The sequence below is a fragment of the Eschrichtius robustus genome, chromosome 19 (genome assembly GCF_028021215.1).
Source record: "Eschrichtius robustus isolate mEscRob2 chromosome 19, mEscRob2.pri, whole genome shotgun sequence".
Taxonomy (NCBI): Eukaryota; Metazoa; Chordata; class Mammalia; order Artiodactyla; family Eschrichtiidae; genus Eschrichtius; species Eschrichtius robustus.
Window position 1 is genome coordinate 27,984,920 of NC_090842.1, and position 14,234 is coordinate 27,999,153.

At 53.5% G+C, this 14,234-nt stretch overlaps 1 protein-coding gene across 1 annotated transcript in view; it reads left to right on the top strand.

Moving 5' to 3' along the window:
• The window catches only part of CNGB1 (cyclic nucleotide gated channel subunit beta 1), a 67,752-nt gene that overhangs the window by 13,682 nt on the left and 39,836 nt on the right, over positions 1 to 14,234 (top strand). The window contains exons 12-18 of the mRNA XM_068527104.1: positions 1,439 to 1,601; positions 2,577 to 2,817; positions 2,863 to 3,131; positions 9,267 to 9,345; positions 9,440 to 9,477; positions 9,774 to 9,861; positions 10,011 to 10,047. Coding sequence (XP_068383205.1) covers positions 1,439 to 1,601; positions 2,577 to 2,817; positions 2,863 to 3,131; positions 9,267 to 9,345; positions 9,440 to 9,477; positions 9,774 to 9,861; positions 10,011 to 10,047 — 915 coding nt within the window. The remainder of the gene's footprint in view (positions 1 to 1,438; positions 1,602 to 2,576; positions 2,818 to 2,862; positions 3,132 to 9,266; positions 9,346 to 9,439; positions 9,478 to 9,773; positions 9,862 to 10,010; positions 10,048 to 14,234) is intronic.

Consider the following 14,234-nt stretch of genomic DNA (forward strand, 5'->3'; position numbering starts at 1 on the left):
GGATGTCACCTGGATGTCAGGCAGGAACTTGAACCCTCAGGGGCTGATCAGGATGAAGACACTGCAACATTACTGGGTGGCAACATAGAACGACACATACCTGTGACATGTATGTCCCGCCAATGGATTCAGGGCTACAGTTGGAGGATCCCCCCTGGTCAACCCCCAGGGCTGCTTGTAGGGATGGGGGAGCCAGGACAGTAGTTCAGGAAGCATGTGGGAGGCTTCCCTGGAGGGCAGGCAGTAGCCTCCTCTGTGAGGCCATCGGTACCTGGAAGCCAGGAGGCAGGAGTGGGGAGTGAGGTGACTCTTGGAAGGCAGACAGCCCCGTGCCTGGCACGTGGGGAGCACCCCGTAAAAGAAGGTATTAACCTGCATCTCAGCGTGCTCACCTGTAAAATGGGGAATAAGATATAAAAGAGGGAAAATAAAATGGGGGTAATAGTTATTCCCACTTCAAAAGGTTGATGTGAGGACTGATGGAGTTAGTCCATGTAAATCACTTAGCACAGGGCCTGGCATATAGTAAATGCTCAATAAATGTAGCTGGTGCTGTTATTATTACCGTTACTATTATTAATATTATTAGTCTACACCATGAACAATAACTTCCAAAGTCAAAGGATAAGACTTGAGGCTAGCTTCCATTTAAAGTCGCCATTAGTAATTCATGCCTGGCCTGAAGGCCACCAAGACCGCTGGAGCTTTTTGGGAACACCTGCTACCAGGCAATCTCCACCTTTCTCCTGTCTTGGGGTGGGCTTAGGCTCCTGATGAGACTCCCCTGCACCCACTTCTGCCAAGGTCACAGCCCCACAGTGTTTTCATTGCCAGGGACCAGGGTACGTGGAGAAGTGTTGAAAGTGAGACCACCTCCACGAGAAAGTCAAGTTCCCTTAGAGGTTGGAGCCTCTAGTCCAGGAGGAAGTCTTCCTAGACCCCCAGAAGGAGGTTCTGAGATTATGGGCATGTAGTACGCTGTCACCAGGGGGTGGCATCTAGAGAACAGGTGGTGGGCAAGCTTTGTCTGCATCCCTCGGGACATTCCAGGCCACTGCACCTGGATGTGGCAGGGTGGACTTCGAGCCTGGGTCTCTTGGCATCACCTGCAGTGCTGTGGTGGAAGCATAGTTTCTGCTTCTGCACAAACCTCCAAGAAGGAGGCTCCGGTGAGAAACAAGACTAACTGTAACTGAAGCTCTGTCTCAAGGGGAAAAAGAGAGGGAAAACTAATGGAGGGAGACAGGATGAGTGATCGTGGGCTTCAGCCCATCGTTTTAGCACTGACCTGGTTGTCAATGGTCCCACTGATAGCGGTGCCCTTTCTGCTGCTTGGCTGAGAGCTGGCGTGTAGCTGGTGGTGACCAAGGCTCCCTGTGTGGTCCCTGGGACTCAGAGGCCCAGGCCCACTCTCCCCGACACCCTGTGTCCCCTGTAGTCACCATCCTCCCGGGAGAGCAAGAGGAGCCCAATCTCATCCTAGAAGATGTTGACCCTCCCTGGGAAGAAGATGAGCATCGGGAGGTCAGCAGCAGCCCACAGGGCGCAGAGGCAGCGCCAGCTGATGAAGAGGAGAGCGAGGTGGTGGAGCAGATGCCCAGGTGGGATCCAGAGAAAGCCCTGAAAAAAACAGTGCTTGGGAAGATAACAGGCACATGGTACAGGATCCCAAAGGTATAAAAGGGCATAGAGCGGGGACCAGGTCTGCCTCTTCCTCCCTTTCCCTCCCACCAGACGCCCATCCCTCTCCCCACGGGCACAGTGGCTGCCAGCATCTTCTGTACCTTTCCAGGGCCCATCTGAGCATATATGAGCATGGATTCCTTTCATTTTCTGTACAAAAGATAGCATATCACATGCACCGACCTATCTGCACCTTGCTACATTCATTCAACAACGTACCTTAAGATCTTTCCACATTTAGTACGTGGAGATCATCCTCATTTTTTTTTTACAACTGCATAGTATTCCATCATATGGATATGCCAGAATGTATTTAACCTGTCCACTATTGATGACCATTTAGGTCGATTCCAAAATTTTATTATTATAAACAATTCTGCGACAAGCACTCTTGTCCACATTCCTTGCATGTGCATGTTTGTACCCCCTGCAGGACACATTTCCAGAAGGGAGTTGCAAGGTCCTCGGGGAAGGGAATGTGTAGCCGTGGTAGTGATGTCTGGGTCACCCTCCGCAGGGGCTGAACCATCTTAGTTCCCACCTGTGAGCTGGGTGATAGCTGCTCAAGCCAGCAGGCCTCAGGTCCTCAGGCCCATGACCTACATTGCAAAGATGGGGAAACTGAGGTCCAGGGAGGATCAGGGGCTGACCTAGGGTCAGCACCAGGACAGTTGGGGGCCGGGACCAGCCCCTGATGCACTGAGGGAGCCCTGTTACTAGAGAGAAGCTGGGGCTGCTCAGGCAGGGCTCCCCAGGTAAAGTCTTGGGTGGGAAGTTAAGGTCTGGTCTCTGGGCGGGGGGTCACAGTCCATCGTACTGAAAATGGGGGTCAGGAGGTGGATTCGGGGTACAGCTACAGGCGACCTCACCTCCTGCCTTTGACCTCAACTCAGGGAGCTGCCTCAGATTCAAGAGGAGAAAGAAGACGAGGAGGAGGAGGACGCAGAGGAGGAGGAGGACGCAGAGGAGGAGGAGGACGCAGAGGAGGAGGAGGACGCAGAGGAGGAGGACGGAAAGGAGGAGGAGGACGGAAAGGAGGAGGAGGTTGCAGAGGAGGCGGAGGACGGAAAGGAGGAGGAGGTCGCAGAGGAGGAGGAGGTTGCAGAGGAGGAGGAGGACGGAAAGGAGGAGGAGGTTGCAGAGGAGGAGGAGGACGGAAAGGAGGAGGAGGACGGAAAGGAGGAGGAGGTTGCAGAGGAGGAGGAGGACGGAAAGGAGGAGAAGGACAGAAAGGAAGAGGAGGACGCAGAGGAGGAGGTTGCAGAGGAGGAGGAGGTCGCAGAGGAGGAGGACAAAGAGAAAGAGGAGGAGGACGGAAAGGAGGAGGAGGACGGAAAGGAGGAGGAGGTCGCAGAGGAGGAGGAGGAGGACCGAAAGGAAGAGGAGGACGAAGAGAAGGAGGAGGAGGACGCAGAGGAGGAGGAGGACGAAGAGACGGAGGAGCCTGAGTAAGGACCTGTGCCCCTGGCTGAGGGATGGCCCAGGGAGGGGCTGCCAGGGCTTCTGGGGTGAGGGTGCTTTCTGCCGCTCACGGGAGCTCCTCCCTTTGTTCCGTGCTGTGTGCTGTGCCGCTGGGCACTGACCAGAAAGGCTGAGGCAGTGCTGGGGGACCCCACTGTGCTCATAATGACCTTGGGATTCACAGTACCTAATACTCAGCGACCACCTCCATGCCACCCACACTCACACATACAGACGTAGAATGCACCTCCACGGGGTGGGGATTTTTGTCTGTTGCCTTCATGCCATGTCTCCAGAGCCTAGAACAGTGCCTAGCACAGTAGGCACCAAATCAGTGTTGGTTGAATGCATGGAAGGATGCACAGACCCATGCAGTGGGCGCCCAGCTCACCCGTGTAATTAACAAAGCCAAGGCGCAGAGCTGTCTCTGTCCCTCACACCCTCCCCAACAATCGGTCCCCAATGGTTGCCTTTGATGCCTCTTAAGGCTGCCCTGGATTCTGCTCTATCGTCCATAATGGTTGATTCTGTATCCACATCCATAAAAATTTCAACATCAGAACACACAAAAGAATTCAGTTACAGTAAGAGCTTAAAAATGGAACTCAGAAACCGCTAAAAGTTATAATCAAACTTGCCAAGAGACTAGATCTTAATTATTCCCACCACTGAAAAGAAATGATAATTAGGTGATGTGATAGAGTGCCCATTTTCGCTACAATGGCAACCATATCATAATATACAAGTGTATCAGTCAGCATGTTGTATACCTTATAAAATGTTATATGTCAAATATATTTGAATAATAAGAAAAGAAACCACTAAGAGGGAGATGATTCTGAGCAATGTGGGCTGCACAGAAGGGCAGATGGCTGGATGCCTGAGTGGAGTTAGGGGATGAGAAGCTGGACCAGAGATGTAAAGATGGGCGTCTGATCTCATAGACGGAATGAAAGTGGGGTTGGAGGAGTTGCCCGGGGAGTGAGTATAGATGGAGGAGAGGCCAAAATGCCAGATCAGAGGTCAGGGAGACGAGGAGGAACCAGAAAGGACCAAGGAGGGGGAGGCGCCCAAGGGGGGTGAGGGAATTGAGAAGAGTGTGAGGCCTGGAGGCCCAGCTGGAAAGTGTCTCAAGGAGGAGGAAGTGAACTGCTGCCTTGCGAGCAGCCCGCATGTCCCGGGAAGAGTGACAGTGTAGCTCGTGGAAGTGGTGGGAGATGATCCTTCAGAGGTGGTGGGGCCAGATTGTGAAGGCCTTGAACTTGATTTCCCGGGAGCAATGGGGAGCCATGGAAGGTTTGTGAGCAGGGAAGTGACACAGGCTGGCAGCTGCATCGTGCAGAGACTGAGGCAGGAGGAGCAGCGAGGTGGCTGTTGTACCGCAGATCAGGCCAGATGGTTTAACCTGTCCCCTCGCTCTATCCCCTTGTATTATTCCCTGTCCCTGTCCCTCTGCCCTCTGTGGTACCCCCGGCCCGTACACTTCCTCCCTGTCCCTTTGGCCATGGCCTGAGGCGAGGTAGCATCACAAATGTTAGGAGCACAAGCTTTTCTTCTCTCAGCAGAGTGACCTGGGCAAGTGGCTGATGGGCACAGAGCTTCTGCCTCCACATCTCTAAAATGGGGGGAGAGGTTGATAACAGCCCCTCCTGAGTGGTCAGAGGGCTGGCTGTGAGAACAGATGCGGTAGGACCTGGTGTGGAGTAAGTGCTCCATCAAAAGTCACCCATCTTCTCATCCTTACTGAGGGTCACTTTTAGTCCCAGTCAGGAAAGAGTTAAACCATGAGGCCACACAGGATTTGGGGGCTAGAAGCCTGCTTAGTGTCATCTACTTTGGGTCTACGCTTGCCCAGTTCACCTATAATCTTTCCATCCTCAGCAGGAGGCCACACAGCTACTTGATTGCCTCCAATAACAGGGAGCTCACAACCTTTCAAAGGCTGTCCATTCCATCCATATGCACCTCTGACTTAGGAAATTATTTCTTCTGCCAAAACTATGGCTTCTGTAACCCGGTCCTAATTCTACCGTCCAGGCCTCTCCAGAGCCGGGATGCTCTCATTAACAGGTAACTGCCCCTCCCCTAAATGAAGACCTTAGATGCTGCCTGGCTGCATTAGTGCAGTTCTGTTTGCCCCCTGCTTTCACCTGCCTCTGTGTAGAGTGCAGAGATCTGAGCTGTTCCGCCACCAAACCTGTATGCCCAACACATAGGCCTGCAAATCCCTTTATATGTCACAGCTCCTGAGCTAAAACACCACTTGAAAGCCAGTGAGCCAATGTGCACACACACAGACACACACACACATATCTGCACCGCACATACACACCTGCACACAGACACAGCCACACATGCTGGGTTATGTGCACACTTATGTGTAGGCAGGGCACTTACACACACAGCCTGCATACACGCACAAGCAACACACACACGGGCACACGTGTACACACTTGCACATATCCACGCTAGACACAAGCGCCTACATACAGTTACCTACAAACAGTGCAGGCACACACAGGCTCATACAGATGTTCACCCAGAGCTTCAAACTCAGGGCACTTTGGGGCCTGGGGCCCCAGGTAGGGACGAGGGCCCTGTGGTGACAGAGCCAGTGATCCCAGGGCCAAGGCCAGAGGGTGTCAGGCGTGGGACAGGTGGGCTGGGCTGTCACTGGCTGGGGAAGGATGCTTTTGCCAGCTTTGCGGAGGCACAGGGGTTACTGATGACGCGCGAGCCCTGGTAACGGGCAGATGGTCGCCTAGCAACCTGGTCTCTGCTGGCAACAACTCAGCTTTTCATAGCAACGGAAGCCTTTTGGTCCCCACCTGGCCTCCCTGGGGGCATTTCCGCAGAGTTCCCCGCACATCCCCTCAATCTGATTAGAAGCAGGAAGGATTGGTGGCTCATCTGCCACCCGAGCCACACTGGCTCCAGAGCTGGCCTCACAGGCTCGGGGCTGGGCTCGGGCTCCCCCAATTCTCCACTGGCATGCACCGACCTGGGGCTTGGAATGAATGTCATTGCCCCCAGCTGAACTCCTGCACCACAGGCGTCCTTGTCAGCAAAGACAGCGAGACCCAAGTAGGTGGCTGCTTCTCCCTAAGGGCTCCCCTCCTTCCTTCTTTCGGGGCTGGGGTACCGGGCGAAGAGTCTGCTGAAGGCAACAGTGAGGACCTTAACTTGGGGGCACAGCCTGTTTCGTGACTTGGGGGAGGACAGTGGGCTGGTAAACTCTTGCCAGCTGGCTGTTGCTGCTACTCCCTACACCTTTAACTCGGAGAGCCAGGACCTCTGGGACGCCCACCTCAGCCAGTCTGTCTGATCCTCTACTTGGAAATCCCTGGGACTTGGGAACTTTCCAGAAGTTGATGGCCCACTGCATCTGGGCTGGTCAAGAGGGGGCCTTAGCAGGCACCAGGCATACTGCCAACCAGGGGCAACATGATTTGGGGGTACATGGGTCCCCAAACAGCCCCTGGTGGAGCTGACAGGGCCACTGTAAGGCTTGTTACGTGTCTCGGTAGCTGGAGATGTTTGTGCAAAATGTTCCGCAATCTATGTGGGTGATTCACAGACCTGCAGAAGGCCGCCTCCTCTGGGATTTATAATAATAATGACAAGAACAGTCATAATAACAGCTGTCACCTGATTAGCACTTGTTTTCCGTGCCAGACGTTGTGCTAAGGCTCCTACTGCTAATCCCATTTCACAGATGAGAGAACTGGGGCTCAGAGATAGCAGCCCACACATCCACGGGTGGCCTGCCAGCAAGCGCAGAGCTGGGATTCCGTCCCAGGTCAGGATGGGCTCCTAAGCGGACACCTGGTACTACAGACAAGGAAAGCTGCTTACCAGTGTGTTTACAGGTGGAGAATCCAGATGACACCGGACATGGGGAGGTTTTTTGAGTTTTCCATGAGCTTCTCACTGGCCCTTCTGACCTCATTCAAATAAGCCAGTCTGTACAGTACAGGCTGGATGAGTCCTACCCATTTGACAGATAAGCAAACGCAGGCTTCCCGGGGACTTGCTTTCCAGGCCAGATTCTAGAATGAGCAAGACCCCAGGAAGCCTCTGACTGGGACTGTGGGAAGTTCATTTCCTGGGCCTTTGTGCTCTGAGAACCGAGGAGGCCCCTGCATCTGTTCCAGGGAAGGAGAATCCAGTCTGCCCCTCGCAGCACAAGCCCATCCCACCCTTCCCGGCAGGGCCGACTTCTCTGTCAGGTGTGGAAGGCGCGGTTCCCATAATACTTTTAGAGGCCCCCGAGAACATTTTAATTTCTTTTAAAATCAGACCAAGAAATGCACTTTTAGATGGAAGAGAATATTTTAATATATAATATTAACATATTAATCTTCGTATGAATGCAGTCACAAAATGGAATTTGAAAAATATATTTATGGAGGAAGGGGCCCGTGATGGCTGAAGTGCCCAGGCCCTATGAAAGTCATAATATGCCCTTTTCTTCAAGAAAAGCTGTTTCTTCCTGGGCAGGGTAGAGAGTGTGACTCTGACAATTCAGGCCCCTCACAATGGAAATGCGTATGCAATGAAGAGAAATAAAGTGACTTAGGTGCTTGGATCCTCCAAACACTCGCCTCACTCCTCCACGTCACCTGGGGCTGTGCAGACACTCAGAGGCAGGCAGTGGAGTATTAAAGACTTGGTGCTGGGGTCAGAGACACCCATCTTTTATACAGGTTCACCTGGTGCAGCTGTGTGACCTTGGACAGGCCATCTGACCTCTCTGAGCCTCCGATTTCTAAGCTCAAATAGGATCAGTCATAGCTGGGCTCTCAGGTTTATTTGGGTGAGGATTCGGTGAGACACTGTGTGTGCCATGTGCTTGGCCTGGTGCCTGGCACACAGCCCTTGGGAGCTGCTGTGACAATATGATTGCTGGCTGATTCCTGCTCCCAGGCTGCTGGCTCCAAACTGACTGGGCTGTAATTCCGTCCCCATCTCCTCACCCACCTCAGGAGGGCTGAGACTTGGCCCTCTGGGTAAAGGATGGGGAATTCAGGTTTTCTGGGCAGCAGATGCCAAAGAGCATCCTCCAGGAGCCCCTTGGTGACAGTGGTCCATGGCATGGGGTGAGGCTGTTAGGAAGCAGAATCTAATTCTAACCACAAAAATCACATTAGCCCCTGGTCCCAAGTCATCATTTTAACCCAGAGATTGCACACAGGCATCTCAGGGCCCAGTTTAGTCTGGAGACAGGCTCTTTTGGATGTTGACATATTAATATAGATATTAATATAGATAATACAGATGTTAATATAGATCTATTAATTTGGATTAATTATCAGCATCTAGAGATGGGGAGGTCCCACCTTTAAAACGTGTAGTTCAGGCTCCTCTTGAAAATCAGCAGATCTGGCCACGGGGCTCCCATTCCAAGCGGAGTGGGGTTGCTGACTCAGATGGGCACAGGTTCTTCTCTCCTCCCTATAGTCTCACCCCGGCCCCCATCACTCACGTATGCCTCTGCCTGGTCCAGGGACCCCTGAAAGCTTCAGCAGTTGCAGTGTGGCTCTGATCTCATGGCATGGAAAAAACCAGGGTCTGTGTCCGAGGTTTGTGTGATGTGGGACAATTTGCTGTGTGATTTTGGCCAGGCCAATTGACCTCTCTGTGCCTCACTTTTCTCACACTCCCTGCTCTGCCTATATCCCCAAGGTTGCCTGGAGACTCTCAGAGGGGAAGTGCTGGGCGTAGATTTTGAACACTCTACAGTGCCCTTTGGTCAGCCCCCAAAGGACAGTTCCTCAAAACCGTCCTCCGTGATTTTCTTTGCACTTGCCGTTCCCCTTTCCTGGACACTATTCCCTACCTATTCCCAGCTCACAGGCCACCTCCTCTGGGAAGCCCACCTTCCTAGGCAGAATTGTGCTGTGCCCTTCATAGCTACTTGCTCCAGGGTGTGACTCAGACTGGGAACTTGTTAGCAGGATGTGAGATCTGCCACCTGCCCTGTGCTGGGAGCTTCCAGAGGGCGAGGACCTATCCTTAGGCGTCTTTGTGCCCCAGCTCCTGGCACAGAGCCTGGCACTCGGCACAGTTCAGGAAACATTTAACACCCCTAACCCCAGCCCTTCCCTCCTGCCCCCTCGCAGGCACAGCGTCCTGCTGGAGAGCTGTCTGGTGGCGCAGGGCGGCGAGGACCAGAGTGGAGTAGGCGGAACTGAGCACCAGGTATGGAGCGTCACCAGGCCTGGCGCCCGAGCTACCTCGGAGGCCTGGACTGGAGTCGGCGGAAGGGGCTGGGCCTTGTCCCCTTTGCTTACAGGGGCGGGGTTTGGCTGATGGGACGCCCACAGGACAGAGGTGAGCAGGGTGGTGCGTGCTGTGAGGCCCTGCTTGTAGCAGGGGTCAGATGGTGTCAGGAAGGGCCCCGGGGGGTATGGCCATGGGTGGGGAGCGGTGGGCTGAGACTCCAGTCCTCACGTGGCTGTGTGACCCTGGGCAAGTCACCTCCCCACTCCGGGCCTCAGTGGCCGCCTCTGTAAAATGGGGCTAAAAACCTTTCCCTGGAGTATTGTATACAGTTCTACGCTGTGAAGCGTGGTGCCGGATGGAGAGTGCCGTGGTGGCTGCTTTAGGTGCTTTGTCCCCACACGCAGAGGGCTGCCCGAGAATTTCCCCTCATTACATGTGACAGGTCCAGGTGTTGGGGCCTGGGGCTCCTGTGTGCACTGGATGCCCCAGAAGGTGAGCTGGAGGGTATGACCAAACAGGCAGGGCCAGGACTAGTCTTGGGGCCCATCCTGAGGGTAGATCCCCCCACAGGGGCTGGGCTGGACTAGGGCTAGGACAGGGCTTGATGGTCACAGCTTCGGTTTCCTCTTTATCTTTTGCAGGAGCTGCAGGAGGAGGCCGCGGCCGCCAGCTCAGGAGGTAGGTGTGTGGTGGGGTTGCATAAGAATGTCCAGCATGCTTTCAGGCTGGGGGCAGCCAGGGTACAGGGGCAAACCCTCCTCCTCTCCCTCTCAACTCGTCCCCCAACCCCATCCCATCCTCAGGCAAAACCCATTCTGTGCATCTTAGGGCCACGTTGTCAGAGCCTGATGATGTATTTCAAAGGCCCCAGGGGAATTGCACTGAGGCCCCCCAGGACCCCAGGAGGCCTGGGGAAACCGTACTCCCAGCCAACCCCTCCCGCCAACCCCCTCACTGGGAACGCAGCTCTCTAGGTTACTGTCCAGTGAGGATTTGGTTCAAATGTAACGTACCTGAGTGAAAATTGGGGCCAGAGCTCGCTAAGGGCGTGTCCTAGACTCTGTCTTTTGAGCTTTTCCTTACTGCTAAGATCCCCAGCACAATTTGATTATTTATCACTCCCACCCCTAATCCTGAGAACTTCAGGGATGATGGGGACAGACTCTAGGGGAGTGAGGATGTCTGGACACTGAGCCCTGGCCTTGCAAACTTCCACAGGCCTCAAGACACTGGTGGTGTTCCATCTGCCCTTTGAGGCAGACAGACCATTTTACAGATGAGAAAACTGAGGCTCCGTGTGGGCAGCATTTGGCTCAGTGGTCAAGGACACCGACCTACGTTTCACTATTGGCTCCTCCCTCTTCCTCGCTCTGTGACCTGGAGCCAGTTCTGTGACCTCTCTTAACTGTGGCTCCCAAATCAAGAAAGAGGGGGCTATAATAGTACCTACCTCACTGGGTTGCCGGGCAGAGTGGGGGTGACAGTGCATCACTGGAACTGAAAGAAGAGACCATAATGGGGACCATGACAATGATGTTTGTGTCCCAGGCAGCCACTGACGCAAATGGGACTGAACCCGGGTGTCTCAACCCCAGGTGTCCTGAGCCTGCCCCCCACCTGATCTTTGAAAAACATCCTCTGTTAACTTTAACCCAAATCTGCCGGAAACCTACTAAGTCTGCACCCCACATGGATGAACAAGACCAGGATCACCCGGTTGCAGACTCAGGTTCCGTGGGGCTGGTTCCACCCCCTTCCTCAGGTCGTTTGGAAGCAGGTGGCCTGGGAACCACACTTTGAGAAACAGTCAAGCACAGCCCTTTGTCTGCTTCCACTCGAAAGTGTGGATCTTGAACCAGCAGCTTTGGTGTCGCCTGGGAGCTGGTTAGAAATGCAGAATCCCAGGCCGCATCCCAGACCTGCTGAACCAGAATCTGCATTGCTAACAAGATCCCTGGTGATTTCTCTGCGCATTTGTGTTTGAGAGGCAATGGCCTTGAGCCCTTGTTCTCAGTCGTGACTGCACATTGGAATCATTTGGGGAGATTTAAAAATCCGGGTGCCAGTCCTCACCCCAGACCATTAAATCAGAATCTCTGGGGATGGGTCCACGCATCAGGCATCTCCAGACCTGCCCAGGCGATTCCAATATGCAGCCCCTTTGGGGAAACAGGGACCTAGGAAAAGTTATTGCTTCTGGTTGGAAGTGAAATTAATTGAGCGCCAGGATTTCTTTGGGATGGAAAATCCTACCAGGCTAAGAACGTTTGAGTCTGTGAGCCTAAGCCTGAGGAGTTCTGGGTTCTCCGACTCTAATTTCTTTGAGTCTAAAGTGTGAAATGCTACGATGGTGGGTTAGCAGAGAAAGCTCCAGAGCTGGGGCGCTCAGGGCTGTCTCTCAGAGCTGTTGGGTGGACGAGCCGCATGACTGGTGACGGTCTTGACACTGAACTCCGGGGACAAGAGTGATGCTCCAGACTTTGGGTGCAGCTGCTGCAAGCGCAGGCGGGCACCGGGCTGGTGTGTGTTGGCGCTGGTGGGGAAGAGCCCCACCTACCCTGCCTCTCCCAACCCTGTGCTCCTCATTGCAGTCCCCAGGGTCCCGCCTCTGCCTGAGATCCCCTGCCCCCAGCACCATGGCTAAACCAGGCCGGGACATGGAGCTGAATCGCCTGGTCCAGGACCAGCCACCTGGCCAAGTGACCCCCGGGCTTGCTCCCCCAAACCTGGTGGAGCACCTCCCCAATGTGCCCAGCTACCACCCCCCGATCACCCGCATCCCTGTCCTCGTCTTCCGGAGGACAGCCTTGTCCAACTCCAGCTTCGCCAAGGAGACCAGGAGCTCCATCCGTCGCCTAGGTAGCGTGAAATTGACCACCGAGCGCGCTGGTGTCTGTGGTGTGCTTCTGCATGGCTTGGGCTCTTTCCTGCATGGGTGCCATGGTCTTGGCGTGGGACCACTATTTGGGCTCATGGAACACCACCCCTTCTTCCTCTGCTGACCAGTGCCTTCATCTTGCTTTGTGGTGGCTTGAAGGGTATTAGTCCCCTTCTCTCTGTGCCTAAAATTCCACAATTAGCAATTCATTTCTTTGGGTTAAACATGGCTTTTTTGCAGATCATCAGTTTTTATACAGGTAGTCACTCATACCCGAGTTTAAACAAGTCCCTCAGATCTCCAGGCCAAAAGGCTTGGGGCAGGGAGCTGGGTGGGGGAAGAGAATAATCAGGGGAATGGACCAGAAGAGGAATGTGGAGGTCCATTGCAGACAGAATCTACCGACCTTGAGAGTTGGCTGGGAGCTAGACTTTCTGAGGACTGTTGTTATCTGCTCAGCAAATTCCCTTTCAGGAAAGGGGAGGCCCCCAGGTGCTGACAGGCAGACCCAGAGGAGGCGTCCTCAGGGGCCAGTGCAGAGAGAGAGCCTGTCTGGATCCATTTAATTGTGACAAGATCCCCGCAGTGGCCTTCGGGCTCCTGCTGTTTGCTGCCTGATGACAAAGTGCTGGGGGACATACTGGTGCCTCTGGGCTAACCCCTGTCACTTTCTGCCTTGACTCAAACCAGACCTGCCATTTTCCCTTTAATTTGTTTGTTTGTTTTTGGATTACACTGGGCAAGGTTGCCTCTGAGATTCACAGGCAGGTCGAGCTGAACATTTCACAAGAAGAGATCCACTCTCGTCCTCTCCCTCCTCCTGGCTTGGGGTGGGCACAGAGTTGGGGCAAGGTGGCACGTGATCAACCCCGTGACAGGGGATGACACGCCAGGCTCAGTGTTCTGGGCAAGGCCTAAATCTCCTCACTCCAAAGGGTCCTCCACGTCCTCTACCCTTATATCGTGGCTCGATTTTTGTGCATTCTGTACCAGCTCTGCGTTTATTTGCTTACTATCTTTCTTTCAGTGGATTCACTTTTTCATTTAATTGAGTGTATTTAAACAGGAAGCTTTACATTATAATTCAAATGGAAAACCAGCATAGCCTGCCGTAAATATAGAGAAGGCATAAATAGGAATAACCACAAAGGTATGGAGAACAATGTAGAGTTGGTAGTTTCCAGTGAGGTACGTGGCCTGCTGAAGGCTCATAGCTGAGTCTGCTCTCCCAGCTGCAAAGGGGGATTCAGACGTGTCAGAGAGGTGTTAAGGCCATAGCAGCACTAACCTGAGGCTTTCTCTCTGCCTTCTCAGGATCCAGACAGAACCGGACAGGGAGGAATGGTTCCGTTCTGTCATCCTTTGCCTTGGCTGTGCCATCTAAAATCATCGTGTGCCTTCTCTGGTCCCTGGGAAATAGTCCCAGTGACACATTGGGACAGAACCGGACAGGGAGGAATGGTTCCGTTCTGTCATCCTTTGCCTCGGCTGTGCCATCTAAAATCATCGTGTGCCTTCTCTGGTCCCTGAGAAATAGTCCCAGTGACACATTGGGACAGTGGGTTGAACCGGCTGTCATTGACACATGATGATTTTATTTTATTTACTGATGAATAGGTAGGCAAGGATGTTTACTGCAGCACTGTTTAAATATTCATTAATACAGGCTATTTTTTTTTAATTAATTAATTAATTTATTTATGGCTTTGTTGGGTCTTTGTTTCTTTGCAAGGGCTTTCTCTAGTTGTGGCAAGCGGGGGCCACTCTTCATCGCGGTGCGCGGGCCTCTCACTATCGCGGCCTCTCTTGTTGCAGAGCACAGGCTCCAGACGCGCAGGCTCAGTAATTGTGGCTCACGGGCCCAGTTGCTCCGCGGCATGTGGGATCTTCCCAGACCAGGGCTCGAACCCTTGTCCCCTGCATTGGCAGGCAGATTCTCAACCACTGCGCCACCAGGGAAGCCCAATACAGGCTATTTATAAAATGC